At 33.9% G+C, this 27,676-nt stretch overlaps 1 protein-coding gene across 5 annotated transcripts in view; it reads right to left on the bottom strand.

Moving 5' to 3' along the window:
• Window positions 1–1,180: 1,180 nt before the first annotated feature.
• SPOCK3 (SPARC (osteonectin), cwcv and kazal like domains proteoglycan 3) overlaps window positions 1,181–27,676 on the bottom strand; it is a 482,228-nt gene continuing 455,732 nt past the window's right edge. For all 5 annotated transcript variants that reach the window (XM_065545673.1, XM_005556250.4, XM_074040734.1 and 2 more), the window contains 4 exons: window positions 18,649–18,870; window positions 9,279–9,341; window positions 5,572–5,709; window positions 1,181–2,891 (listed from right to left, as the gene is read on the bottom strand). In XM_065545673.1, coding sequence (XP_065401745.1) covers window positions 2,722–2,891; window positions 5,572–5,709; window positions 9,279–9,341; window positions 18,649–18,870 — 593 coding nt within the window. In that variant the 3' untranslated portion in view covers window positions 1,181–2,721. The remainder of the gene's footprint in view (window positions 2,892–5,571; window positions 5,710–9,278; window positions 9,342–18,648; window positions 18,871–27,676) is intronic.

The raw sequence follows: 27,676 nt of genomic DNA on the forward strand, positions 1-27,676 counted from the left end.
TGCTATTTTATTTATATGTTTCTTCTACTCATTTCCTCTATGTTTCAGTTTTCAATTTGCTGTGATTCCGAATGTCTTGTAATTTTTGAGTCGCATGTGTGCTTTCTAAATAACACAGATGAGAAAGATAAGACACTATTATAGACTGTATTGTATGACTTTATACCTATGAATCAGATTTCAATTTAAGAAAGAACAAACTGTTGAGATACTTGGATTCTTTTTAATTAAAATGTTAAGATTTGGGGTTTCTATCAAAGACTCTCGTTGGGGGGTTCAAAATACCTTGTTTCTTATTCAAATTAAATCTAGTAAATATCTTTCTTTGGTTTATTCCAATGGAGATTATAGCCATATTGTATTATGGGCCAGGAATAAATGTATTGCCTGTCTTTACACTTCATAGTTAGTTTGTTCATTAATCAATATCTAGTGTGTAGAATACTGTCTGATTTACAGCAGCTGTCCAATATTTATATTTTGGGGGGATAAATGTATAGGTATAATTGTATTGTATCAAAATATTTAAAATGAATTAAATGATGATGAAAAGACCTAATATACATTACAAATAGAATTTTTATACACGCATAAATATATATTGTATACAAATAATTTACATAAAGTTTTATAGTGTAATTTTTTTTAATTTTCTATTTGCTGTTGATTTAATGGCTTTCTTGGGAGTCTAAGAGACACTTCTTTAGAAAAACAGCCTAACTTCAACATTACTATATTTGTTATGTTACATTCATTTGCTAAACCTCTGTATATAATTTGTTTTTGTCTCTTCCCAATCAGTTACATTTATATACATTTGTTAAATAGACAAGGCTATCTGACCACTCTTCAAAATGCTGTTGCTATAGAAATTTAGCCAAATATGTTAAGTATGACACTATAAAAGTGGGTTTTAAAATACAGCCTTGACAAAGATATGATCCATTTTACAATATTACTACAAATGAAACAAAACAAACCACCACCAACAAAAAAACATTTTTAACATACATTGAAAAATAATATTCAAGATTCCAAGGGCTCTAATTTTGAAATTCTAAAATTTCAGGAAACTCCCCTAGCTAGTTTGTGATGCATTCATTTTAAAAATCAAAGACTAGATTAAGAAACCTTCATGCTACTATGTGTATTCCGGAAAAACCATTGAGGAACAGTTCAATTTGGTTGTAAGATTCTTTATTTTGTAAACTATACATAAACAGTAAAAAAGAAAATGCATTATACTTTAAATATTACATAAAGTCAACATTAAAGTTTGTATTGAGTGTGTATAAATTAAATTGAAATAATTCATCAATTTTGCTTTCAATGAATTGTATACTGGGAAACCAGTTTACCCACTGTTGAAATTAAAGATACCAATATGTAACATTCAACAGGATTTTCCATTTTTATTATGGGCACAAAACCATTGGTCTGATATAGTTAAAAGTGATGGTGTGCCAAAATGTCTACACAATTAATTAACATGCTAACTTAAACACAGCGGTTAAAGTAATTTTTGCTACAGTTAAATCTTAAATGCTACTCTACACAATAATCATAAACAAGTCCACATGGCAATTATGTAACAATAGAAAAAAAGGAAGAAACATATCCCGTTTTCTTCATTCCAGCAGCAGTACCTTTACTGTTATTAATCTGTTAATTAGGTGTGCTTATATATTGCGTAATATACTATATTGGTATGCATGCTAAAATCTTTCTATTTCTATTTTTGCAAGGCACCATACAATACGTTCTCTAGGTTTCGGCACTACTAACAAAAATAACATAATTCGAAGATTAAATGTAAATTTTTATCTAAAATGGGAAATAAAACGAAAATTAAGAATTTAAAATTTGACCTTGGGGCAAATGACAAACTTTGTAAAAATACGGTTTAAGTCAATCTTTCCCTTTGTCTTCCTAATTTAAATTCTGAAACCTAAGTTGCTGGTCAGAAAGATAAAGAAATCTAGAAAGGCAAATAAATCATGTTATTAAAGAATATTTTAAAAAATCTGCATGAGACTGCCATCCAAATTAAAATACACATTGGAAAGAACAACTAAATTTTTAACTTTCAGAATCCATGGTTTTCCATACTTGCCATTTTGTAAAATGTACTATGAGATCCAGAATAATTTCATAGTTAAAAACACCACTATTAATGTAAACACAACGGAGGACTCTACAATTGTCACTTCACTTTTCTTGCCATATGGTATCTCTCTGTTATCCTGACTCATCTAGGTCTAGCAAGATGCTACTTTGGAAATGCAATTAAAGCATGCATATTTTTCTTAAATCTTCAGGACCCAGGTCATTAATAATTTATTCATTTTAAATTTCACTTAGAATTATCTTTCAAAAAATTAACATGTACGATCCCAAGCACTGGCTGTCATTTTGCTTATGGAAGATTTACGAAGTTTGTTCTCATGAAAAATTTATTATAGTAGCACTTCAAAACTTTATTTTCTCTGACTAGACTGCATATGTATTTTCTTGTTGTGTAAGGAATATAAAAACTCAAAGCAAATCATTCTTATTTAAACACAAAGTTCTATAACTTTAGCTGCAATTTTTCAAATAATTATACAAAATATATGTGAGGTTTAGAATCATTTTGTTATTGGGGAAGAAGATAATTTTAAATAGGCTATCATTTTTGTAAATATTAGAAATGTAGAATTTATTGATTTCAACTGACATCAATCAAATGTATCCATCATGATCATCACCACCATCATCATCATCCCCTTCATCTTCATCATCATCTTCAATTTCATCTTCATCATTCATAATATCGTCTTCATCATCCTCATCATCAGTCCATTCATGGAAATCTCCACTAGCAAAATCTCCAGAGATCTCAAAATCTATAGCTTGAAAAAAGTGAACATAAACATTACCTTTATTTGACTGAATAGTGTTAATTACTGAAAGACAAAATCCTTACAAAAATTAAGAATATTTTTTAAAAAGTAATTGCTTTTCTCTTTTATTTATCAAAGATAAGGAAAGATCCATTTTCTGGAAAATTATCACATGTTAAAATCTATCATTTGTTAAAATGTATGTGCTAAAAGCAGAATCATTATCGAGGTGTGTTATGCAAGATTGATCTCAGCCCAGTTTTTATAGAAGTTCATGTCAGACTGTGCATTTTAATTTAAAATTTCTTCTGCAAGTGTGACAGAAAAAGTGCCCCATCAAATATGTCCATTTCCTAATCTCCAGAACCTATAAATATGTTACCTTACATGAAAGAGTGACTTTGCAAATACGGCTAAGTAAAGGAATTTGAATTGGAGAGATTATCCTGAATTATCCAGGTGTATCCAAATTGTCACTTAGGTTCTTAAAATAAGAAAATGTTTTCCAGATAGAGTGGGAAGGAGCTAGGACTACAGAGGAATGATCAGAGACACCATGTTGTCAGCTTAAGATTAGAGGAAAGAATCCATGAACCAACGGATGCAAGCTGCCTCTAAGAGGTGAAAAGGGCAAGGAAATAGATTTTCCCCTAAGGCCTCCATAGAGGAGCACCCTCCTGCTGACATCTTGATGTTGAGCTTAGTGAGACCTGTGTTGAACTTCTGAGGTACGGAACTGTAGGATTAACGTTTGTTGTTTTAAGCCACTAAGTGGGAATTTGTTACTACAGCAACAGAAAACTAATATTTTACAAAATATTTTAAAAATAACTATTAATATTTATGGAGGCAATAATGCACATACATATTAGCATTCACCACGTATTGACTTTTCAACTCCTCCAGTGCTCGTGTGGATTTATTTTCTACTCTTTCTAATATTTTATTCTTATAATTCTTTTGTATCTAATTATAACAAATCCAATTGATGTACTTCAAGGTTTATAAATTTGTTGATCTCACGAGACAACACACTAAAATTCCCATCTTAACTGAAGAAAATATTGTTTCATTCTCCAACTTCATCTGCTGTATTAGTTATACAATGTTAAGAAAACTCAGATGTCCACGTTCCAAAAACAATGTTCTTGTTCACTTAAGGAACTCATCTCCATATAACTTTTACTTACAACATAAAAAACTTATGTATCCATCATTGTTATCAATGACAACTGAAGTAATTTATAATGCAACTACTTTACAGTACATATTACAAAGATGTGTTCCCTCTATGTAAAATTTATGTAAGATAGCTACTGAATCCTCTTTCTTCCTACTTAAATCTAATTGCATTGGCCAGGTCAGCAAACAAAACTAAGCTATTAAAAATGTTATGAACAAATGGATTCAGAGCAGGAATTTAAAGATTAAATGAGACTACTTTTATTGTTTATCTTTTTTCTTAACAGTCTTAGTTTATTAGTCTAAAATTTGCTTGAAGAATACATCTAAATATTTTCTAAAATGCAAGACTAAAAAGTACTTTATTTTCATTTTTGATCATTTATATTAATTGAAACACAATGAATTAATTCCTAGTGCATGTGTGTGTGTGTGTGTGTGGGTGTACAATGAAGTGGCTTTTGTCATGAAAACTGTCTATAATACAAACAAAATTGACACTTGCATTCTAGAAAAATGTTTTATGAAGTACAAATGGTACTACAATGGAAATTTTAAAATGCATGTATGTTATGTTCAACTAATTGTTACATTCTATTTTAAATATATACAAAGGCCGGGCGCAGTGGCTCAAGCCTGTAATCCCAGCACTTTGGGAGGCCGAGATGGGAGGTTCACGAGGTCAGGAGACTGAGACCATCCTGGCTAACATGGTGAAACTCCATCTCTACTAAAAAATACAAAAAAAAATAGCTGGGCGTGGTGGCGGGCACCTGTAGTCCCAGCTACTCGGGAGGCTGAAGCAGGAGAATGGCCTAAACCTGGGAGGCGGAGCTTACAGTGAGCTGAGATCTGGCCACTGCACTCCAGCCTGGGCAGCAGAGGGAGACTCTGTCTCAAAAAAAATAAATAAATAAAAATAAATAAATAAATACACAAAAAATGCATGTTCCTAAAAAAGAATTTGAATATTAACTAACTATAATTCCCTTTAAACAATCAAATTACATTTTCCTCACTCAAGCACAAGGAAACATGCTCATATAGCTGTAATTTATGAACTTTTACTTTAAAAAGGTTTGTATTTCTTTGGCTGGTGAACCCACATATTCCCTAAGTCACCATCTCCAGAGGTATACAGACAAAAGGGTGTCATCTGAAGACATGATAAATAGAGTTTATTGACTTGCAGTAGGATGAATGAAAAAGGTCTGCTTCAGCTGAGAGGAAAAGAAGTACCTCAACCACTTTCTGAATTTGAAGTAGGAAAGGAACCCAGCTTTTAATTAATCTCTCTAGAAAATCTAAATTATGCAATGACCACTTATTATCTATCCAAGTTTTTAACATGCTAGGAGTAAGTTTTTTTGTCAGTTCCTCCACCCTATATATTCTATAGTCTTTGCATAGAGTAAGTACTGATTAAATGCTTGAACAAATGAATGAGGCTCTAAAGCACTTAATTCTGTGCTTGGGAAATTATGAAATAAGTAACCCTTCTCCTTACCACAATCTGCAACACCATTTATTCTGGATCCCATGACTTCATTTCCGTATCTGTCAACACACCAGCACTGTCCAACACTGCCGTGGCATTGTGTTGGCTTGTAGTAACCATCTTCATCACACAGGGGGATATACTGTCCTGTTGAAACAAGCCACAGGCATACAAACACACACATGTAGTTTATGAATAAGCTGTGATCCTTTTTGATAGGCACCAAATTATGCATTAATGAATTAAAGACATACACATATGGAGTGTCCACTGTATTCCAGGATAGATACCAGTGATGCCTTAGACGAAATCAAGGAAGTCTTTTCTGTCATGGAGCTGGCCATTGCCACAGTGAACTGCTTATAGTTCAAGGATTCATGTCCTTTGTTAAGCAAATTACTATTTCATTAGTTCTCACTGTGCAAAGGGTAGTGTTTCAGAGGCACAATACAGAATTAACATCTGATTAGTGCCATGTTTATATTAAATCACCCAGACCACTTAGCATGGCAGAAGACCTGTCACCATCTGCCTCCATCACTGGAAACTTTCTACTTTCATTTCCCCAAATGTTCATTCTTATATTCCAAGCTCTTTCCAAATCAAACTCTCTGTTTTTCCCAAATTCAATGCTGTTTTGTCTCTTTACACATTGTTTATGTCAACTAGAATCTCTCTTCTCTCTTCCATTTTAAGATGTGACTTAAATGTGACCCACAATCTAAAGTCTTCTTTTCAAGTGATTCCTGATTACTTCTTCCGTTCTCTGTGTATGTGTGTGTGTGTGTGTGTGTGTGTGTGTGTGTTGACTGTCCCTGCGTACTTTCACCACTATATTGTGATATCATCTATAGTTAGAAATATTTAGGTTCTCTTCATTTTCATTGTTGTATGAACAACATCTCAAACCCATGGTCTAGAGGGAACACAGTCTATTGGGAATAGTAGAACAGATAGACAAATTTATTTATTTCTTTATTGAGACAGAGTCTTGCTCCATTGCCCAGGCTGGAGCACAGTGGCACGATCTTGGCTCACTGCAACCTCTGCCTCCCAGGTTCAAGTGATTCTCCTACTTCAGACTCCTGAGTGGCTGAGATTACAGGCTTGCACCACCACACCGGGCTAATTTTTGTGTTTTTAAATAGAGATGGGGTTTCGCCATGTTGTCAAGACTGACCTCAAACTCCTGACTTCAAGTAATCCTTCCACCTCAACCTCCCAAAATACTGGGATTACAGGCATGAGCCATTGTTTCCGACCAGAGACTGATTTTTATATCTATAAAATCTAACATACTCCATGGCACAATGCTCATGATAAATGCTTAATTAGTAATTTAAAAGTGAAATCATGTTCTTTATAAGTACTCCAAACAATTTAAGTTCTAGGAGATAATAATATTTTATTTTATTTTCTAACTATTTTTTCTTCTGTGACCAGAAGCATGATAGTTATTGGTGAATTAAAATAAATAAATAAATAAATAAATAAGTGGATAAAAGACAAAATTTACTTAGTCTTGTAACCATATGGCATCAAAATTTCACTATCTCAAAAAGTTTGAAAATTGTTATATGCAAATTATTAACAGTTAACAAAACTATATTTATTCAAATAGCTGAACTGCTAATCTTTCAATGAGATATACAAAATATCATTAACTACAGAACACTTTCTATGGATTCAAGGCCAGAAAAAAAATAAGGAAAAAAATTCAATGTTGTTACATCTACAGCTTTTACAACTACCATGATTTGACATACTTGACACATACATGTTATGATGTATAGTTAATGTGACCATAGTTGATACTTTATGCCAGTAAAGTTGGTTGATGTCTGCAGTTTTAGCATAATTCTTAAGAGTACTCTCTTTTCCTTTCAAAGACTGAATCTCTAAATCAGGACATGTGGCACCATACTCGTATATAACAAGTGATCAATTTCAGACGCATATAATACCCCACCCAAATTAGAAGAAATGCTTAAAGCCTTTAGTGTTCTCTATAAAAATTTTCATTTATATTATGAAAAAATAATGAAGGTAACTCTTCCCAAATGGGCACAAAGTATTTTTTTTATACCTTCAAATAATAAAAACCTGTATTCTAACAGATTTTTGTTACTAATAGACCTTAAGTAGAAAATACTTTTCAGTTTAATTTCAATGGCTTACTTTATAGTACACGGCTAAACTTTGGTTTGCCAAGACAAACCTATATAAGAACGTATTGTTATTATTATTATTTTTTTGAGATGGAATCTTGCTCTGTTACCCAGGCTGGAGTACAGTGGCACCATCTTGGCTCACTGCAACATCTTACTCCCTGGTTCAAGCGATTCTCCTGCTTCAGACTCCAGAGTAGCTGTGATTACAGGCACACACCACCATGCCAGGCTAATTTTTGTATTTTCAGTAGAGGTGCGGTTTTGCCATATTGGCCAGGGTGGTCTCAAACTCCTGAACTCAGGTGATGTGCCTACCCTGGCCTCCCAAAGTGTTGGGATTACAGGCGTGAGCCACTGTGCCCAGCCAGAATGCATTGTTTTCATTTGTGAGCTATGATATCTCCTGCATCTTGTAACAGGGTTAAAAGAAACATGACACATTGTAGCATTTATCATTAGTAATTTTCACACCTAAAAATGTTTTATTACAAAACACTAATTTTTTAATTCTGTACAATGGCCACTGAAACAAGGATTTGCAAGTAATGTGAAAAATCCTGTTATTTAAACATAATATATTGTAATTACAAAGATGGTAAGTCAAAATATAAAACAGATTAATCAGATCCAGAGACATTAGAGTTATGTGCCACTGAATACACAAGTATGTTAATATATGTGAAAATAAATATTGCATATGTGGTGTCACACTTTGGATTCCAAAATAGAAAAAGAAGAACAGTGGCAAAACTGGTGATATCCAAATAAATTCTGAAGCTTACTTAATAGGACTCTAGCAATGCTAATTTCTTAGATTTTTACAAATATTCCATCATTATTTGGCACATGCAAGACGCTATATTTAGAGGAAGCTGGGTGAAGAATGTTTGGAAGCTATGTACCTTTGTCACCATTTTTATAAATTTAAGACTATTCCAAAAATAGTTTATTTAAAAATTGTATGGTTATATGAATAAACCACTCATATGTAATAGTTTAATAATCCGTTTATATCCAAAAATTTAAATATTTCAAAGCTTTGAATAAAATCTGAAATATCTATCTATCTACTTATACATTTATTTATTAAAAGTAGGGTAGTAAAAAATACTAATGAAAAATACTAACAAGTCTGTTCAAATTTTCCTGAGGTACTCAGAGCACCTTTTCACCCAATTTATAAAACTACTTGCTTTAAATAGCACACATACATATATATATATTTGCCATCAATTCTTAAATCTTAACCATAGAATTAGAACTGAATTTTCTGCTGATGTTTTAACTTTAGCATTGCTTAAATCTCTCTTTTTACTTAATAACTTTCAAAATGAACATTATATTAGGGTAATAAAACAGACATAATATCTTTCAATAGGTAAGGTAATAAAAGTAAGTTTAATGGCTTTCAAAAAGTTCATAAATTTTGTTGCTGAAATTTAGTGCAGTCTATCTTTGTTGGATTAATATTGATTTTATGTTGCTGTTTCCCTGGGGTTATTTATGTAAGCAATAAAGCCTTCAGAAAAATGATCTATTACTCACCTAGGAGCTTCTTTACCCCTTGCCGCTTCTGAATATTGCTGAGCTCCGTCTGGCAAGGTGGGTCTGCAATGACATTAAAAATGTTACTTAGAGGATTGTAGTTAAACAAAGAAAGTGTAATTTCTATGTTATCAAACTTCACTTGGTCTTTGCGTGCCTTCAGAAGACACGTATTACATATTAATTGGTTTACTTATGAAGATACATTCATATAGATACATACATGTGTCTGTCTATCATCTATCTATCAATCATCTATCTATCTATCTATCTATCTATCTATCTATCTATCTATCTAATATCTATCTATATATAGAGAGAGAGCACTCATGCTACTTTCCTAATTGTCAATATATCTATCACCTTGGTTTTCCTCAGAATGCCTGGATCAGATTTTTTAAAAGTATAAGAGATACTTATATGATGAAAAATACTTCTTATTTGCTTTTAAAAGGTCAATCAAGTCAGAAATGTGAATTCAACTAATTGACTGCTACTGAAGCAATTAACTGATTATGTTTTCCCCTCATTTAAAAGTTTCTATGATATAGACAAATAACTTTGTGTTACAAAAGTAACATATGAAAAAGTTAATGCTTCTTTCCAGCTTTGTTAAAGATCTTATTATAAATTTTAATATTGTATAATGTTAAGAGATATTGATCTTTTTAGTTTCATCCATATATGCAATTTAGGAACAGGATGTAATATAAAATTATTTCTGATAAGCCATCATTTAAAAATAAGCTGAAAACATTTAAACCAATTTGGAAATAATCTTTGCCTATTTTCAAACTTAACCACTTGAAGGAGGACATTTGTAGAGAAATGTAAAATTCTAAATAGTCACAATATAGTTTGTCTTATATTGTTACTCTTATATTTACTATTGGCCCTTCATATCTGTGAGTTCTGCACTTATAGATTCATCCAACCGCTAATCGAAAATTTTCAAAAAATAAAAAAAACAGAGATGATTTAAAGCATATAAGAGGACGTGTGTAGGTTATATGTCAATACTTTGCCATTTTATAGAAGGGATTTGAGTGACTTGATTTTAGTGTTCACAAATTGTCCTGTCATCGATACCCCTTGGATATCAAGAAATAACTGCATATAATTATATACATACATAATATGTAAAATATATAGTCTTATCTGAAAGCAGTTTAATGTATTTTGTATTCATAGTCTAAACACTTGCTGTTAATGCTTGCTATATAAAAGTGGCATTATAAAATAGTAAAACTGCAAAATAATATACTGTATCTTATTGTCCTGTGGTATAACTTTTTAGTAAAAAGGTAAAGTATAATTAATTTAAATGATTTTAAAAGTATATAATACATTGAATTCAAAATATTCAGTTATTACATTTTATGTAAAAAAGTGGAATAAAGAATGAGATAGGTGCTTAATATATATTTTGTAGTTTAATATGTGAATTTAATCTTGCAAAATCTAAAAAAAAATTCATCTTACAGAATCTAAAATGGAAAGAAAGAGAATCATTCCAAGATGGCCAAATAGGAACAGCTCCAGTCTATAGCTGCCAGCGTGAGCGACGCAGAAGGCAGGTGATTTCTGCATTTCCAACTGAGGTACGGCATTCATCTCATTGGGACTGGTCAGAAAGTGGATGCTGCCCACAGAGTATGAGCCAAAGCAGAGCAGGGCATCACCTCACCAGGGAAGCACAAGGATTCAGAGAATTCCCTTTCCTAGACAAGGGAAGTCATGACAGACAGTACCTGGAATATTGGGACACTCCCACCCTGATAATGTGCTTTTCCAATGGTCTTAGCAAATGGCACACCAGGAGATTATATCCTGCACCTGGTTTGGCGGGTCCCATGCTGAAGGAGCCTTGCTCACTGCTAGCACAGCAGTCCGAGATTGAACTGTGAGGCAGCAGAGAGGCTTGGGGAGGGGTGTCCACCATTGCTGAGGCTTGACTAGGTAAACAAAGCGGCCAGGAAGCTTGAACTGGGTGGAGCCAACTGCAACTCAACAAGGCCTGCCTGCCTCTGTAGATTCCATCTCTGGGGGTGGGGCATAGCTGAACAAAACATAGCAGAAACTTCTGCAGACTTAAACGTCCCTTTCTGATAGCTTTGAAGAGAGCAGTGGTTCTCCCAGCATGGAGTTTGAGATCTGAAAACAAAGAGACTGCCTCCTCAAGTGGGTCCCTGACCCCCGAGTAGTCTAACTGGGAGACACCTCCCAGTAGGGGCTGACTGACACCTCATACAGCCAGGTGCCCCTCTGAGATGAAGCTTCCATAGGAAGGATCAGGCAGCAACGTTTGCTGTTCTGCAGTCTCCACTGATGATACCCAGGCAAACAGGGTCTGGGGTGAACCTCCAGCAAACACCAGCAGACCTGTAGCTGAGGGTCCTGGCTGTTAGAAGGAAAACCAACAAACAGAAAAGAATAGCAGTAACATCAACAAAAAGGACATTCACACAAAACCCCGATGTGTAGGTCACCATCATGAAAGAACAAAGACAGATAAAACCACAAAGATGGGGAGAAACCAGAGCAGAAAGTCTGAAAATTCTAAAAACCAGAGTACCTCTTCTACTCCAAAGGATCTCTCTGAGTTCACCAGCAACAGAACAAAGCTGGATGGAGAATGACTTTGATGAGTTGACAGAAGTAGGCTTCTGAAGATCGGTAATAACAAATTCCTCTGAGCTAAAGGAGAATGTTTGAACCCACCGCAAGGAAGCTAAAAAAATTGAGAAAAGATTGGACGAATGGCTTACTAGAATAAAGAGTGTAGAGGAAACCTTAAATGACCTGATGGAGCTGAAAACCATGGCACAAGAACTACACGACGCATGCACAAGGTTTAGTAGCCGATTCGATCAAGTGGAAGAAAGGGTATCAGTGATTAAAGATCAAATAAATGAAATGAAGTGAGAAGAGAAGTTTAGAGAAAAAGAGTAAAAAGAAATGAACAAAGCCTCCAAGATATATGGGACTATGTGAAAAGATCAAATCTACGTTTGATTGGTGTACTGAAAGTGATGGGGAGAATGGAACCAAGTTGGAAAACACTCTTCAGGATGTTATCCAGGAGAACTTCCCCAATCTAGCAAGATAGGCCAACATTCAAATTCAGGAAATACAGAGAATGCCACAAAGATACTCCTCAAGAAGAGCAACCCCAAGACACATAATTGTCAGATTTGCCAAGGATAAAATAAAGGAAAACATGTTAAGGGCAGCCAGAGAGAAGGTCAGGTTACCCACAAAGAGAAGCCCATCAGACTAACAGCAGATCTCTTGGCAGAAACTCTACAAGCCAGAAGAGAGTGGGGGCCAATATTCACCATTCTTAAAGAAAAGAATTTTCAAACCAGAATTTCATTTCCAGCCAAACTAAGCTTCATAACTGAAGGAGAAATAAAAGCCTTTACAGAGAAGCAAATGCTGAGAGATTTTGTCACCACCAGGCCTGACTTACAAGAGTTCCTTAAGGAAGCCCTAAACATGGAAAGGAAAAACCAGTACCAGCCACTGCAAAAACATGCCAAATTTTAAAGACCATCAATGCTAGGAAGAAACTGCACCAACTATGGGCAAAATAACCAGCTAACATAATGAAAGTTTCAAATTCACACATAACAATATTAACCTTAAATATAAATGGGCTAAATGGTCCAATTAAAAGACACAGACTGGCAAATTGGATAAACAGTAAAGACCCATCAGTGTGCTGTATTCAGGAGACCCATCTCTTGTGCAGAGACACATATAGGCTCAAAATAAAGGGATGAAGGAAGACCTACTAAGCAAATGGAAAACAAAGCAAAACAAAACAAAAAAGCAGGGGTTGCAATCCTAGTCTCTGATAAAACAGACTTTAAACCAACAAAGATCAAAAGAGACAAAGAAGGCCATCACATAATGGTAAAAGGGATCAATTCAACGAGAAGAGCTAACTATCCTAAGTATATATGCACCCAATACAGGAGCACCCAGATTCATAAAGCAAGTCTTAGAGACCTACAAAGAGACTTAGACTCGCATACAATAATAATGGGAGACTTTAACACATCACTGTCAACAATAGACACATCAATGACACAGAAACTTAACAAGGATATCCAGGACTTGAACTCAGCTCTTCACCAAGTGGACCTAATAGACATCTACAGAACTCTCCACCCCAAATCAACAGAATACACATTCTCCTCAGCACCACATCACACTTATTCTGAAATTGACCACATATTTGGAAGTAAAGCACTCCTCAGCGAATGTAAAAGAACAGAGATTATAACAAAATGTCTCTCAGACCACAGTGCAATCAAATTAGAACTCAGGATTAAGAAACTAACTCAAAACTGCACAACTACATGGAAACTGAACAACCTGCTCCTGAATGACTAGTGGGTACATAACGAAATGAAGGCAGAAATAAAGATGTTCTTTGAAACCAATGAGAACAAAGACACAACGTACCAGAATCTCTGGAAGACATTTAAAGCAGTGTGTAGAGGGAAATTTATAGCACTAAATGCCCACAAGAGAAAGCAGGAAAGATCTAAAATTGACACCCCAACATCACAATTAAAAGAACTAGAGAAGCAAGAGCAAACACATTCAAAAGCTAACAGAAGGCAAGAAATAACTAAGATCAGAGCAGAACTGAAGGAGATAGAGACACAAAAAAATCCTTTAAAAAATCAGTGAATCCAGGAGCTGGCTTTTTGAAAAGATCAACAAAATAGACTGCTAGCAAGACTAATAAAGAAGAAAAGATAGAAGAATCAAATAGAAGCAATAAAAAAGGATAAAGGGGATATCACCACCAATTCCACAGAAATACAAACTACCATCAGAGAATACTATAAACACCTCTACGCAAATAAAATAGAAAATCTAGGATGGGCACGGTGGCTTACGGCTGTAATCCCAGCACTTTGGGAGGCCAAGGCAGGTGGATCTCGAGGTCAGGAGATCGAGACCATCCTGACTAACACGATAAAACCCAGTCTCTACTAAAAATGGAAAAAATTGGTCCGGCACAGTGGTGGGCGACTGTAGTCCCAGCTAGTCTGGAGGCTGAAGCAGAAGATTGGCATGAACCCGGGAGGTGGAGCTTGCAGTGAGCCGAGATTGCGTCACTGCACTCCAGACTGGGCGACAGAGCAAGACTTCATCTCAAAAAAAAAAAAAAAGAAAAAAGAAAAAAGAAAATCTAGAAGAAATGGATAAATTCCCAGACACATACACCCTCCCAAGACTAAATCAGGAAGAAGTTGAATCCCTGAATAGACCAATAACAGGCTCAGAAATTGAGGCAATAATTAATAGCCTAACAACCAAAAAAAAGTATAGGACCAGATGGATTCACAGCCAAATTCTACCAGAGGAACAAAGAGGAGCTGGTACCATTCCTTCTAAAACTATTCCAATCAATAGAAAAAGACGGAATCCTCCCTAATTCATTTTTTCAGGCCAGCATCATCCTGACACCAAAGCCTGGCAGAGACACAACAAAAAAAGAGAATTTTAGACCAATATACCTGATGAACATTGATGCAAAAATCCTCAATAAAACACTGGCAAACTGAATCCAGCAGCATATCAAAAAGCTTATCCACCAAGATCAAGTCGGTTTCATCCCTGGGATGCAAGGCTGGTTCAACATATGCAAATCAATAAATGTAATCCATCACATAAACAGAACCAAAGACAAAAAAAAACCACATGATTATCTCAATAGATGCAGAAAAGGCCTTTGACAAAATTCAACAGCCCTTCATGTTAAAAACTCTCAATAAACTAGCTATTGATGGGACAAATCTCAAAATAATAAGAGCTATTTATGACAAACCCACAGCCAATATCATACTGAATGGGCAAAAACTGGAAGCATTCCCTTTGAAAACTGGCATAAGATAAGGATGCCCTCTCTCACCACTCCTATTCAACATAATATTGGAAGTTCTGGCCAGGGCAATCAGGCAGGAGGAAGAAATAAAGGGTATTCAGTTAGGAAAAGAGGAAGTCGAATTATCTCTGTTTGCAGATGACATGATTGTATTTTTAGAAAACCCAATCATCTCAGCCCAAAATCCCCTTAAGCTGATAAGCAACTTCAGCAAAGTCTCAGGATACAAAATCAATGTGGAAAAACCACAGGCATTCTTATACACCAATAACAGACAAACAAAGAGTCAAATCATGAGTGAACTCCCACTCACAATTGTTGCAAAGAGAATAAAATACCTAGGAATCCAACTTACAAGGGATGTGAAGGACCTCTTCAAGGAGCACTACAAACCATTGCTCAATGAAATAAAAGAGGACACAAACAAATGGAAGAACATTCCACGCTCATGGATAGGAAGAATCAATATTGTGAAAATGGCCATACTGCCCAAGGTAATTTATAGATTCAATGTCATTCCCATCAAGCTACCAATGACTTTCTTCACAGAATTGGAACAATACTACTTTAAAACTCATATGAAACCAAAAAAGAGCCCACATTGCCAAGGCAATCCTAAGCCAACAGAACAAAGCTGGAGGCATCACGCTACCTGAATTCAAACTATTCTACAAGACTACAGTAACCAAAACAGCATGGTAATGGTATCAAAACAGAGATACAGACCAATGGAACAGAACAGAGCCCTCAGAAATAATACCACACATATACAACCATCTGATCTTTGACAAACCTGAAAAAAAACAAGAAATAGGGAAAGGATTCCCTATTTAATAACTGGTGCTGGTAAAACTGGCTAGCCATATGTAGAAAGCTGAAACTGGATCCCTTTCTTACACCTTATACAAAAATTAATTCAAGATGGATTAAATACTTAAAACCATAAAAACCCTAGAAGAAAACCTAGGCAATACCAGTCAGGACATATGCATGGGCAAGGACTTCATGACTAAAACACCAAAAGCAATGGCAACAAAAGCCAGAATTGACAAATGGGATCTAATTAAACTACAGAGCTTCTTCACAGCAAAAGAAACTACCATCAGAGTGAACAGGCAACCTACAGAATGGGAGAACATTTTTACAATCTACCCATCTGACAAAGGGCTAACATCCAAATCCACAAAGAACTTAAAGAAATTTACAAGAAAAAATCAAACAACCCCATCAAAAAGTGGGTGAAGGATATGAACAGATACTTCTCCAAAGAAGACATTTATGCAGCCAACAGACAAATGAAAAAATGCTCATCATCACTCCCCATCAGAGAAATGCAAATCAAAACCACAATGAGATACCATCTCACACCAGTTAGAATAGTGATCATTAAAAGATCAGGAAACAAGTGCTGGAGATGATGTGGAGAAATAGGAACACTTTTACATTCTTGGTGGGACTGTAAACTAGTTCAACCATTGTGGAAGACAGTGTGGCAATTCCTCAAGGATCTAGAACTAGAAATACCATTTGACCCAGCCATCCCATTACTGGGGATATACACAAAGGATTATAAATCATGCTGCTATAAAGATACATGCACACGTATGTTTATTGCAGCACTATTCACAATAGTCAAGGCTTTTTGAAAAAATCACCATATAAATTAATAGTTACTTTTTAATAAAATTACTTATTGAACTAAAAGAATACATAAAAACGAAGTTGTATCATATCACTAGCACGCCTTCTCAGTTACCCTGAGAACTTTTGTAACTTCTTGCAATTAAAGTAATGAAATGTTGGCTAAGAGTTTACCCAAACCATTCTAAGTGTTAGAGAAGTTGTATAAGCTCTTTTACTAGCTTAGGTACCATTTATTAAACTATTTCTGCTACACACTAAATGAATCAGAGTGTAAATCTTCTTATGGCTATACAAAACACTTTCGGAGAATGGTGCTCTTTAAATGAAACATAATAAAGTAAAACTTTGCTATGGGTACCTTTAATCAATCCTACAAATATTGCTACAAACCCCAAGAATATTCTCAGATAAAAGTATTTTTCTGTTTCTGTAGACGAAGCATTCAGCGTTATTCAGAATATTTTAAATGTTTGTGTATAGACACCAAAAATATGCTATCATAACACCAAAAAATAAAAATAAAAAACTAAAATAACATTTGTCATCATAAGAAAATAGTACATGACTACATGTATTTTTCTGGCAGTTTAGCTGGATTTACTACTTTTTATTATTTAAATTATTTAAATGCACACTTATCATTAATACTAGGATGTAGGCTTTTAAGAGTATTTAACTTGAAAGCACATATGTAATATAGCCAACAATGTGTGTTTGTGTGTGTAATACATATTTTAATACAGTAAATGTATTTTTTAAACTTTTTTTTAGAGTGGTTCATAAACAGTTAAGTTACTGTACTCAACTAAAGCTTCTGTTGACTTACCACTAATCAATTTATGCATATTCATTTCACCCCTAATTACTGAACTATTACTAAATATGGAAAAGTAATTGAGATAATAAAATACCCCATATAATGTGCTGGTTTTCCATATCGAAGACTAAGAATCATTGATATAGTAAAGTATCTTGTTCTGTCTCTTAGGTGTCAAGAATTTAAAAAAGCATTGACAAGGCAGGATTTACCACATTAATTCCCAGGGTATTTTCCTAAATTAACATCAACATTACACTTACCATTGTTTCTTTAGTTTCTCAAAACTTTATAATAATGTGAGTTTCTTGTTTTTTCCCCTATACATATTTAATATAAACTATCAATTGATTCCGTAAGCGTGATTCCAATTTTACATTATGTTTACATTTCCTAATATACAAAGATGCAGAAAGAATTGGTATCATTCTAACTTTTCACTTGCCTGACCTCCTGCTTAGTATTAAGAGATGCTTTTTCTGCTAGTGAATTTTATAAAAGCTAAGCTATTTTGAAAAGTTTGAAAGACTAAATCATTTTAAAATCACAGGAGTAAAAATAACTTTATTGTGAATGCTCTGGTTCACTCAACTCATTTAATACGATCACAAAATAGAACATTAAAACTCCACAGTATAGTGATAAAAAACTCATTATTTTACATTGTGGGCAAAGCAGATAGCAAATTAATTTTAATGATTACTTTTAATATCTATGTTCTTATATCTCTATGTGCTTCTTGGTGGCTCATAATGGAAACTATAATGCAGTGCATTAATATAAAATATTAATTACTATTTTTCATCTTATTTAGCATGTGTTACATCTCTGGCAGAGTTGTTTGCTCAACAAGCTGCTTATTTGCTCTTTTATTAAACACTTGAATTACAAAAACGTATATAAAATGAATGAGCATAGTGTACTTTTTTATTATCATAAAAAATAAGTAAAATTTGACATGCAGGTCAACTATTTGCATCTGTAGGGGTCTCATCTTTTACCTTGCTGTCTCTGGAAGCAGTAGCACCATTCATTGTTAGATATTAAACTGTCCTTGTATGTGTCACAAGAATTGAAGAATGCCTTGGTACACTGTTCATTCTTATCAAGGTAAATGCTTCTGAGCTCTGACTGGTCCAATAGAAGGTCATAGTTTGTATCAAGTCTGTTAAACATCCAGCCAAGTGAGTCCTTGCAAATTGGCAAGATACTGGTATCAAATCCTAAAAGCAAAGGGAGAAAATGATTAGTTAAATATGAAAGACACCATTAGCAGAAAGCAAAATAAGTCAACATAGCAGGTAGCTAGTGTAGGATATCTAATGAATAGTCAGAGAAGTAGAGCATTAAATTCATCATGAGGAATTTGTTTCAAATTAAAGTGGATATAGTAGTTTCTACATTTCAGGATAGTTGTGAGAATTAATTAACCAGAAAGCATCTTGTACTAATTAGTCATTCATTCAATGGCAGTTACCATTATAATTATATATTATTTATATTACTTTACTGATCAAATGTCTTTAAATAAACAGTATATCATGATAAACATCTCATTAGATATATGTAAATAGTATTTTTAAATATCCTATAAACAAAAAATATATATATTTACTCACAGAACTGAAAATCATATCTTAAAAGCATACTTTACACAAAATAAGTAATAACTTTAATAATGCCCTATATGTTGGTCACTGTGCTATTTCACATAAACCTGTTGACCAGAGAAAGAATAGTCATCACGTAATTTACACAGCTACTTGGTCTCCTGCTTCCCTCAAGGAAATTTTCCAAATGCAAATGTGTTGTTATGGGAGGCCAGATGGTGCACTGGATAGAGCAGGTATAGAGAGATGATGGAACTGGGTTTGTATTCAAGCTACACACTATTCCACATGGGTAACCCCTGGTAAGCTGCAGACCTCACTAACCTCAGTGTCCTAAATAGCATCAGATGCAACGCCAGTGTTTTGAACTATTTTAAAAATTTGCTTTTAACAATTCTTATTTTTAGGGATTCAGTGAGCTCTAATTTGTATGTTGCTCATCTAGTTGTTTAATTTTCTCTTTCCTACTCATTACAAGTGAAAGTAAATGAATAACTCAGTTACTTGCATGGAAGAGAGGATGTAATGGAGACATGGGGACTTATGAAAAGAGTATCAAAAGATGTAATCTTCAACAACAGTGTTTGAAGAGTAGTTTAAAGATTCATGAGTGCAATTCTCTCAGATTTTGTAGCTAATTTTATGTTCTAGTAATACAAAATCTATTTTGATAGTTTTTTTCTTGTTAAACTTTGAGTTATAAAAATGATAGAAATAAAAATATAAATACTTAGGATTAAAAATTAAATTGGAGATTTGGGGGCTTGAAAAATGTACAATTTCACAAACTTTTGGGAATTTATTTTATTATTTTTCAGAAGATGTTTAATGCTATCTGTGAATCACCATATTAGAAAATGGGAATACGTAGGTGAAAGAGGTATTTCTGGCATTTTCATAAAAGTTTAGAGAAAGAATTGCAGTGTTTATTTTTTTGTGTGTGTTGTTTAAATTCTCTTTGTAAAATTGTTTATAGAATCAAAACAGAGTTATCCTACTCAAACAAAGACTAAATATTAATTCCTTATTTCCTATTTACTGTGTAAGCATTTACCTTGGTTCTGGAAATGTAAGGTTAAAAATGTAGATTATGTCCCTATTATCTTGAAGCAAATTTTTAAAACAGCATATTTTGAGATATTGGTTTAAACTACTCTTATTACCAGAAGTTGCCAAATGCTCAAGGATTACATGAATAAAGCAAACTTGGTGTGAGATTTCTAGTGTGCCCTTGATCCAAAGTATACAAGGGTCTGCATAGAGAAATGGCCGTCTCATTCCAAAATGAGTATCTGTTATCTATCTTATGGCTGGCAGGAAAAGAGCACTGGGGAAAGAGAGTTGGGTACAGCCAAACACATGAAAGACAAAAACTTCTCTGGGATTCAACCAATTCTGAAAGGCCAGACTCAGTTTGGAGGGTGCAGAAGTAGATGAGATATGTGTTACAGGGTTTTGTAGGTTGAAGGAACTGCCCAGAGAAACTGAGCAGAATAGCATGAGCTAGGGATTTGCCAATTAGGGTTTTCTGTCTGGAGACTATATGCAACATTCTAACTAGAATGTCTAGAAATGAAACATGCAATAAATGAAACAAAACCCATGCTGGATGGTATTGAAAGCACATTGGACACTGCAGAAAAAAAAAAAATCCTTGAAACTGAAGACATGTGAAAGACATTATCCAAAATAAAGCACATAGGAGAAAGAATATGAAAAAGAAAAACCAACCATGAGCCTTATTGAACTGTGGGACTATGTCACTTGCCTTAACATATAAGATATTGGGGTCCCAGAAGAATACTCAAAGTGTGGGGGTTCAGAAAATTATATGAAGAAATAATGACTTACAACTTTTTGCATTTGAAAACTATTACAAATGCACAGATACACAAAGTACGATTAACATCAAGCAGCAGAAAGAAAGAAAACGAAACTAAAGCACACCATAAACAAACTGGTGAAAGCCAGCATCAAAAAGAAAAACAAAAACTTTACAAGTAGCCAGAACAAATACCGAAACAGGAGAAATTTTATACAGAGAAACAAAGATGAGAATGGCAGCAAGCTTCTCTTCAGAGGCTATGAAGCCCAGAAGACAATGGAATATTTCGAAAGTGCTTAAACAAAGAAAAAAGCTATACCTGGCAAAATCATCTTTCAAAAATTAAGCTAAAAGAAAGATCTTCTAAACACAATGTAAAGCTGAAAGATTTCAAGGGTTGTTAAAATAATTTCTTGACAGATAATGTAATAATACCACATGGAAATTTGGATCTACATCTAGAAATGAAGAGGGCAAGAAATGCTACATATATAGGTAAACAGAAAACTTTTTTCACTTCATTTTAATCACTTTGAAAGCTAATGAGTTGTTTAGAGCAAAAACTATAACAAAGTACTGTGGAGTGTACAATGTATGTAGAATTAAAATGAATGAAACTAATAGCACGAAATGTGTGTGTGCTGGGGTAGGGAGGGAAGTGAATTCTGGTAAATTTCTTACAGCATATGTGAAGTGCTACAATAGTATTTGAAGGTACATTGTGATAAGTTAATGATGTACATTGTAAACCCTAGGGCAAAAACCTAAAAGTAAAATATAGTTAATTAACTATGTTAGTGTGTTATTGTTGCTGTAATAGATGACCATGAAATTTAATACCTTAACATTAATTCATTATTTCACAATTCTGTAAGCTAAACGTCCAACAGAGATCTCAAAACGCTAAAATCAAGGTATCTGCAGTTCCTTTTTTGGGGCCGTGGCAAAGAATGTTTCTTTGTTCAGTGGGTTATTGGTAAGATTTAGTTCTTTGAAGTTAGAGTATTGGGGCCCCTATTTCCTTGATGGCTACCACTGGAGGACAATTTCCACCTAGCCACCATCCATATTTCTAGGCATGTGGTCTCTCTCCTCATCTTCAAAGCCATTTCTTCCACTTCCTTTTCCATCTCATTTCTTTTTTAATACAGGTGGGAAAAGATGTCCACTTTTAAGAATGTATATGATTAGATAAGCCCTATCTGGATAATCCAGGATAATCTCCTTATTTAAAAGTCAGGTGATTCATAACTTTAATTCCATCTGCAATCTTAGTTCCATTTGCCATGTAATATAACAGGTCCAGAGATTAGAATATGAACATCTTTGAGAAGTAATTTTTTGCCTCCCATCTAAACCAATTGTGGAGCTGAAATGTGAATCATGAAAAGATATAAAACTGATAGGTCTAATTGAAAATAAGGCAAGATGAGAGAAAAAGGAAAAGAAAATAACAGCAAGAAAATAAAATAATAACAAGATGAAAGTTCTAAACACAACTGTATTGACAATCATTAAATTAATATGGTCTAACCCTTACATAAAAAGGTAGAGACTGTCAGACCAGACAAAAATATCAAACTCAATGCTATACTGCCTCTAAGAGACCCATTTTAGATATAAAAATACAGACTGGTTGAGAGTAAAATAATGGAATATTTAATCACAAAGGCTGGAATGACTATGTTTACATAAGACAAATTAGACACCAGAAAATGAACTAAAAGTCTAATTTTCATTGTGGTGACAAGAATGAGATTTTAGGTTAGAACTTCAGTTTCCTTTTTATGTCTATTGATTTTGTTTATAAATATTTATCATATAATACAATGTATACAATGCTATATATAATATATTATACATAGTGACTGTATGGTAGATTATATAAATATAATATTATATATTTGTATTGTATCATATAGTGATGAAATGATAGCACTAGTCAAGAGCTCTCAAAGTCACCAAAGAGTAGCTATTGTCTAAAAAGTTCAGAATAAGAAAATTTTTCCCAAAATTTGTTTCATTTTATATTTGTAGCATCAAAAGAATCATATTTGAAAGGTATACATATAATTTACAATACTGCAATCATTTAATAGCTAACATTCTTCTTAGCATTTATTGCTTCATCATCCTGATGACTCTTGTAACACAATTTTATTTATTGAGATATTCAAACTATAACAAAAATATAAGCTTGCTCTATCTTTGAATTTCAAGGTAAATAGATTATTTTGAAGAATCCCCACATTATCTAGATGTGTACATTAAGGCCTAGGTATATTAATAACAAACAAAGCAAGGTAGTGGCAGAACACAGCCCAATGACCTAAATCTAAGTTAGGTAGACATCCTCCACCAAACCATTATTATTACATTTCATCAAATTGACTTTTTACCAAGCATGCAGACTTACATGACTTTCACTTATTTTTAATATAAAAGATAAACTCTGAGTTCTAATATGTCATGTCATTAAATATCTGTGTATATCATATGTTTAGAAATATTCTTTTATATTGATATGTGAATTGTGGAATAAGCTTTCCTCAAATAGAGTGAAAAAAATTATTGTAAGTTTAAATATACTTTCATTTCACACTATATTGACAAAAACAATACTTAACAATGTATTTAAACTGTCAAGGATGTATACATGGTACATCATAAAATTATTTATATTAGCTGTTTTAAATTCTTTATCCCATAACCACTGTTATTTCTGGTAATATTTTCAGGACTTATATTTCACCTAAATACAGATCATATTTTTATAGTTCTTAGCATGCTTGGTAAAATTGCAATGAAGAATATTCAGTCAAAATTGCCTCAAAATAAATTCCATAAAACTAAAGATTTTGAAGAAAATCATGCAAAATCAGTATATTTATGGATTATTATAAATAATCTCATTTTATTTTATAGTCAGTCTTTAAACTACCATGAAGATAATGTTATATGAGGAAAGTTAAACATAAACAGTAATAATTTATTATTGATCTTTACTTTTTTCACTTAAGATTTTAGAACTAGTGAACCAAATACTACAAATAATACAGTAGAATGTCAAATGAACAAAAAGTACATAAGATATATGTTTAAAGTATGCAATGCTATCTGCTGTATTTCCAAAAATGCCATATTCCATGTGGAATATGGAATGAAATTCTGTATGGAATATGGAATGAAATTCTGTATGGTATATCAATGAAAACTTTACTTTCCCTAAAAGACTCTGTGTCCAATTTCCAGGAACATACAATTCACATAATTATAATAATGGTGAAGAAATTACATATGAAATATTATCTAATAGCCATCTAATACAATCAAATCTACTATTCTATCAAATTAGAAGAAAGGAAAAAACTAGTGGAAAATTTAAATTTATACAATGAAATATGATATTATTGGGAAATTGATACAACAGAATATTCACAAGCAGTTTTTAGGAGTCTGAATATTACTTAAAATGAACTTTTAAATAATTTAGAAACAACATACTGTAGAGCTGTGCAAAAATTACTTTTAGAGTGAATTCAGATTGCTACATATGATTCTAACTGCACTCATGTTGAGGTTTCTTTCTTGTTTGTTTGTTTGTTTGCTTTTGAGACAGGGTTTTGCTCTGTCACCCAGGCTGGGATGTAGTGGTGTAATCATGGCTCATTGCAGCCTCAACCTCCTGGGCTCAAGTGGTCTTCCTACCTCAGCTTCCCAAGGATAAAACTATAGGCACATGCCACCACGCCTGGCTAATTTTTTATTTTTTATTTTTTGTGTTTTGTAGAGATAGTCTCACTGTGTTGCCCATGCTGGTCTCGAACTCCTGGCCTCAAGCAATTTGCCTGCCTTGTCCTGCCAAAGTTCTGGGACTACAGTCATGAGCCACCATGCCTAGCTTCATCTTAAGGTTTCTGCCATCCCTTGACTTCATTAAAGTTACTTCTCAAATTATTGTTTCTATAAGGATCTCCTCTATTCATTAAGATTATTTTCACAAACTTTTGGAATAATTTTTCTAAATGGAGGTAACCAGCTCTCAAATCTTATAAGAAATATCATACCAGAAAATAAAAGAAAATCTTTTTAAGCAAAACCTTTGTAAGTTATCTGTGTTGCAAAAGTCAAGTAATTATGATAAAGATGTTCAATATTTAAGCTAAAATTTTAATTTTGTTATGAGACTCCAAAAAAGGTGTGAAAAAACTGATACTTTATTTTGCAGTGTAATAAAAGTAACTTTTTTTTTTTTTTAACTTAGATGTTGTTTGGCAATCAATACCAGGATTCTAGAGTTTAAAGCTAGATCACATTGTGTTGAAAAATTTATACCAGGGATTGTATAAGAAGATAATACTTAATTTTTAAGACATTTTACAACATTCTATTCTCGTATGTATTCACTTTTTCAGTCTTCTTCCTATATTCTTTTACTTCTTAGTTCTTAAATATTGCCATTCTCAGTGTTCATTTCTCAGCTGATTTTTTTTTAGTCTACATCAACTCTTTACGGGTGCTGATTCAATTACACTGTTTCAGCTAACATTCCAATAGCTCACAATCTTTATCTCTAATCCACCTGCCTCATTTGAGCTTCACATTACATGTATATAACCACAGGCACACACACACATTTTATATTAACTAGTATATTGATCACACAATGCACATATATGCATATATTGAACAAATAAGGCTTACAGGATATAATCTAAAACCACCCTTTTTTTTCCCTCTTATACTCTGTAAATATGTGTTTATTGGTAAAGGTTTTCTCCTATCTCTGGAAGAAAACTCAGGAGGTCCCACAATTTGTTCATCTCAGCTTTCAGTAACAAAAAGTTGTATCGTCCTTGTAAGGTACAAATGTAAGATAATTGGCATTGCAAAATGTCTAATGTTATATAATAATCACGATTCCAAATGTGATTCTTCCTTTCTGTAGCTGGATATTTTGCTGGTGCAAAGTCAGGTAAGGAGAAGATGATGTTTCCTTAATCCTTCTCTGCTTTTACTTCTAACTCTCCTCCTCCATCTTTTTTATGACCACCTCCAGTTTTTATGTGGATGAATGAAAGATACATAAGAGTGGACAGGGAGTTTCTTACCAAATTGATAACTGTCTTAGGAACACTGTGTGCTGTATGGGCCTATCAGGTTTTAAAGGCTTCATCTGTTTTTATACTCCTAGATCCCTTTTTTGGTCTTCCAGGGGTCTGAAGAGTAAACATACAAGCATATGTCTTGTCAAATGTGAATTTTTTCTCCAGCTACCGCCTCTTTGTCCCTGGGTATCTATGATCCATGTTTCCACTGCAGTTTACTCTGTGTTCCCAAGAGTCGTCTTGGGTAGAATGTACATTTGTTCTCACCCGTGGCATTCAAGTCTGGTCCACAGTAAATATTACTGTATTTCTTCCCCAGACCGTTAATTTCAAAGCAGCAGCAACTTTGCTTTGACACGAAATACGTAAGCAGATCATGCCTACCTCTGACTTTTAGATTTTTCTGGTGAAATTCAGGCCACAGTCTGCTTGTCTGGGAACACATATAAAGCTCTCTGAGTGGTTCTGTTGAAATATCTGTTGAAAATTTCTTTTGAAATTTGAAGTTATAATCACCCTCATCCGTCCTTATAGGAATGGTGGAATCATAGCATAGCTCTTTCCAAAGAAACCCTCTTCATAAATTCTGTTGCCACCTTTGCTGTCTTTACTCTTTTAGATTTTCCTTTTGGATATGTTAATAGTTTTAAGTGCGACTTGCTTACATTTGCAAATACCTTCACATCATAGCAGTAACTAGACTACTGTGTGGCTGAATAACGAAGAGTCAGGAATCTTGGGAGGAACATCTAGAATTCTTCCTACCACAATGTCTCTAAATTTGAGCAGAAATACAAAGAAAGTGAGATTATGACTAATGCGGGGGAATGAGGGAAGGGCATTCCAGGTAGAAGGAAGGGGAAGAGTAACGGATCTATGGTCAGAGCATGATTAATGTCGCTGCAGGAAAAAAATGAACCAGCGTGACTGGAGTAGAATGGATGAGGAGAAGGTGGCAGGTGATGGGGTCAGAGCATGAGTGGTCTGCTCACTCACATAGGTCACAGTAAAGATGCAATTTTTACCTAGAGATCATCCATCTTCCTCTCTGCTTCTTTTTCTCAAGGATGGCTTCAGGTGATTGACCTGATCCACTGATATAATGGACTCGACATTTACTGAGTTGAGAAAGACAGCAGAAGAGTGAGTTTGTGTGGGGTATCTGGCTTTGGGTATGTTAAGTCTGAAATGCCTGTTGAACTTTCAAGAGACGATTGGAACACAAAGTTAAATGTAAGATTCTGGGAATCAAAGCTACAAGTATAAATTTGAAGATCATCTGTATATAGCTGATTTTCTAAATGGGATACTGAACAACATCTTAAAGGTAATGATTACAGCTAGAAGAAAAAGTATGAAGTCTTTGGGACTACAAACATTTAGATATCAAACAGGTGAGAAGAAATCAGGAAGGCAGACTCAGAGGGTGACCCATGAAGTGAAAAAGGTCTGTTTATTCACTGTTGGAATCCTGAATGGCCCGGGC

This window comes from Macaca fascicularis, chromosome 5 (assembly GCF_037993035.2).
Source record: "Macaca fascicularis isolate 582-1 chromosome 5, T2T-MFA8v1.1".
NCBI lineage: Eukaryota > Metazoa > Chordata > Mammalia > Primates > Cercopithecidae > Macaca > Macaca fascicularis.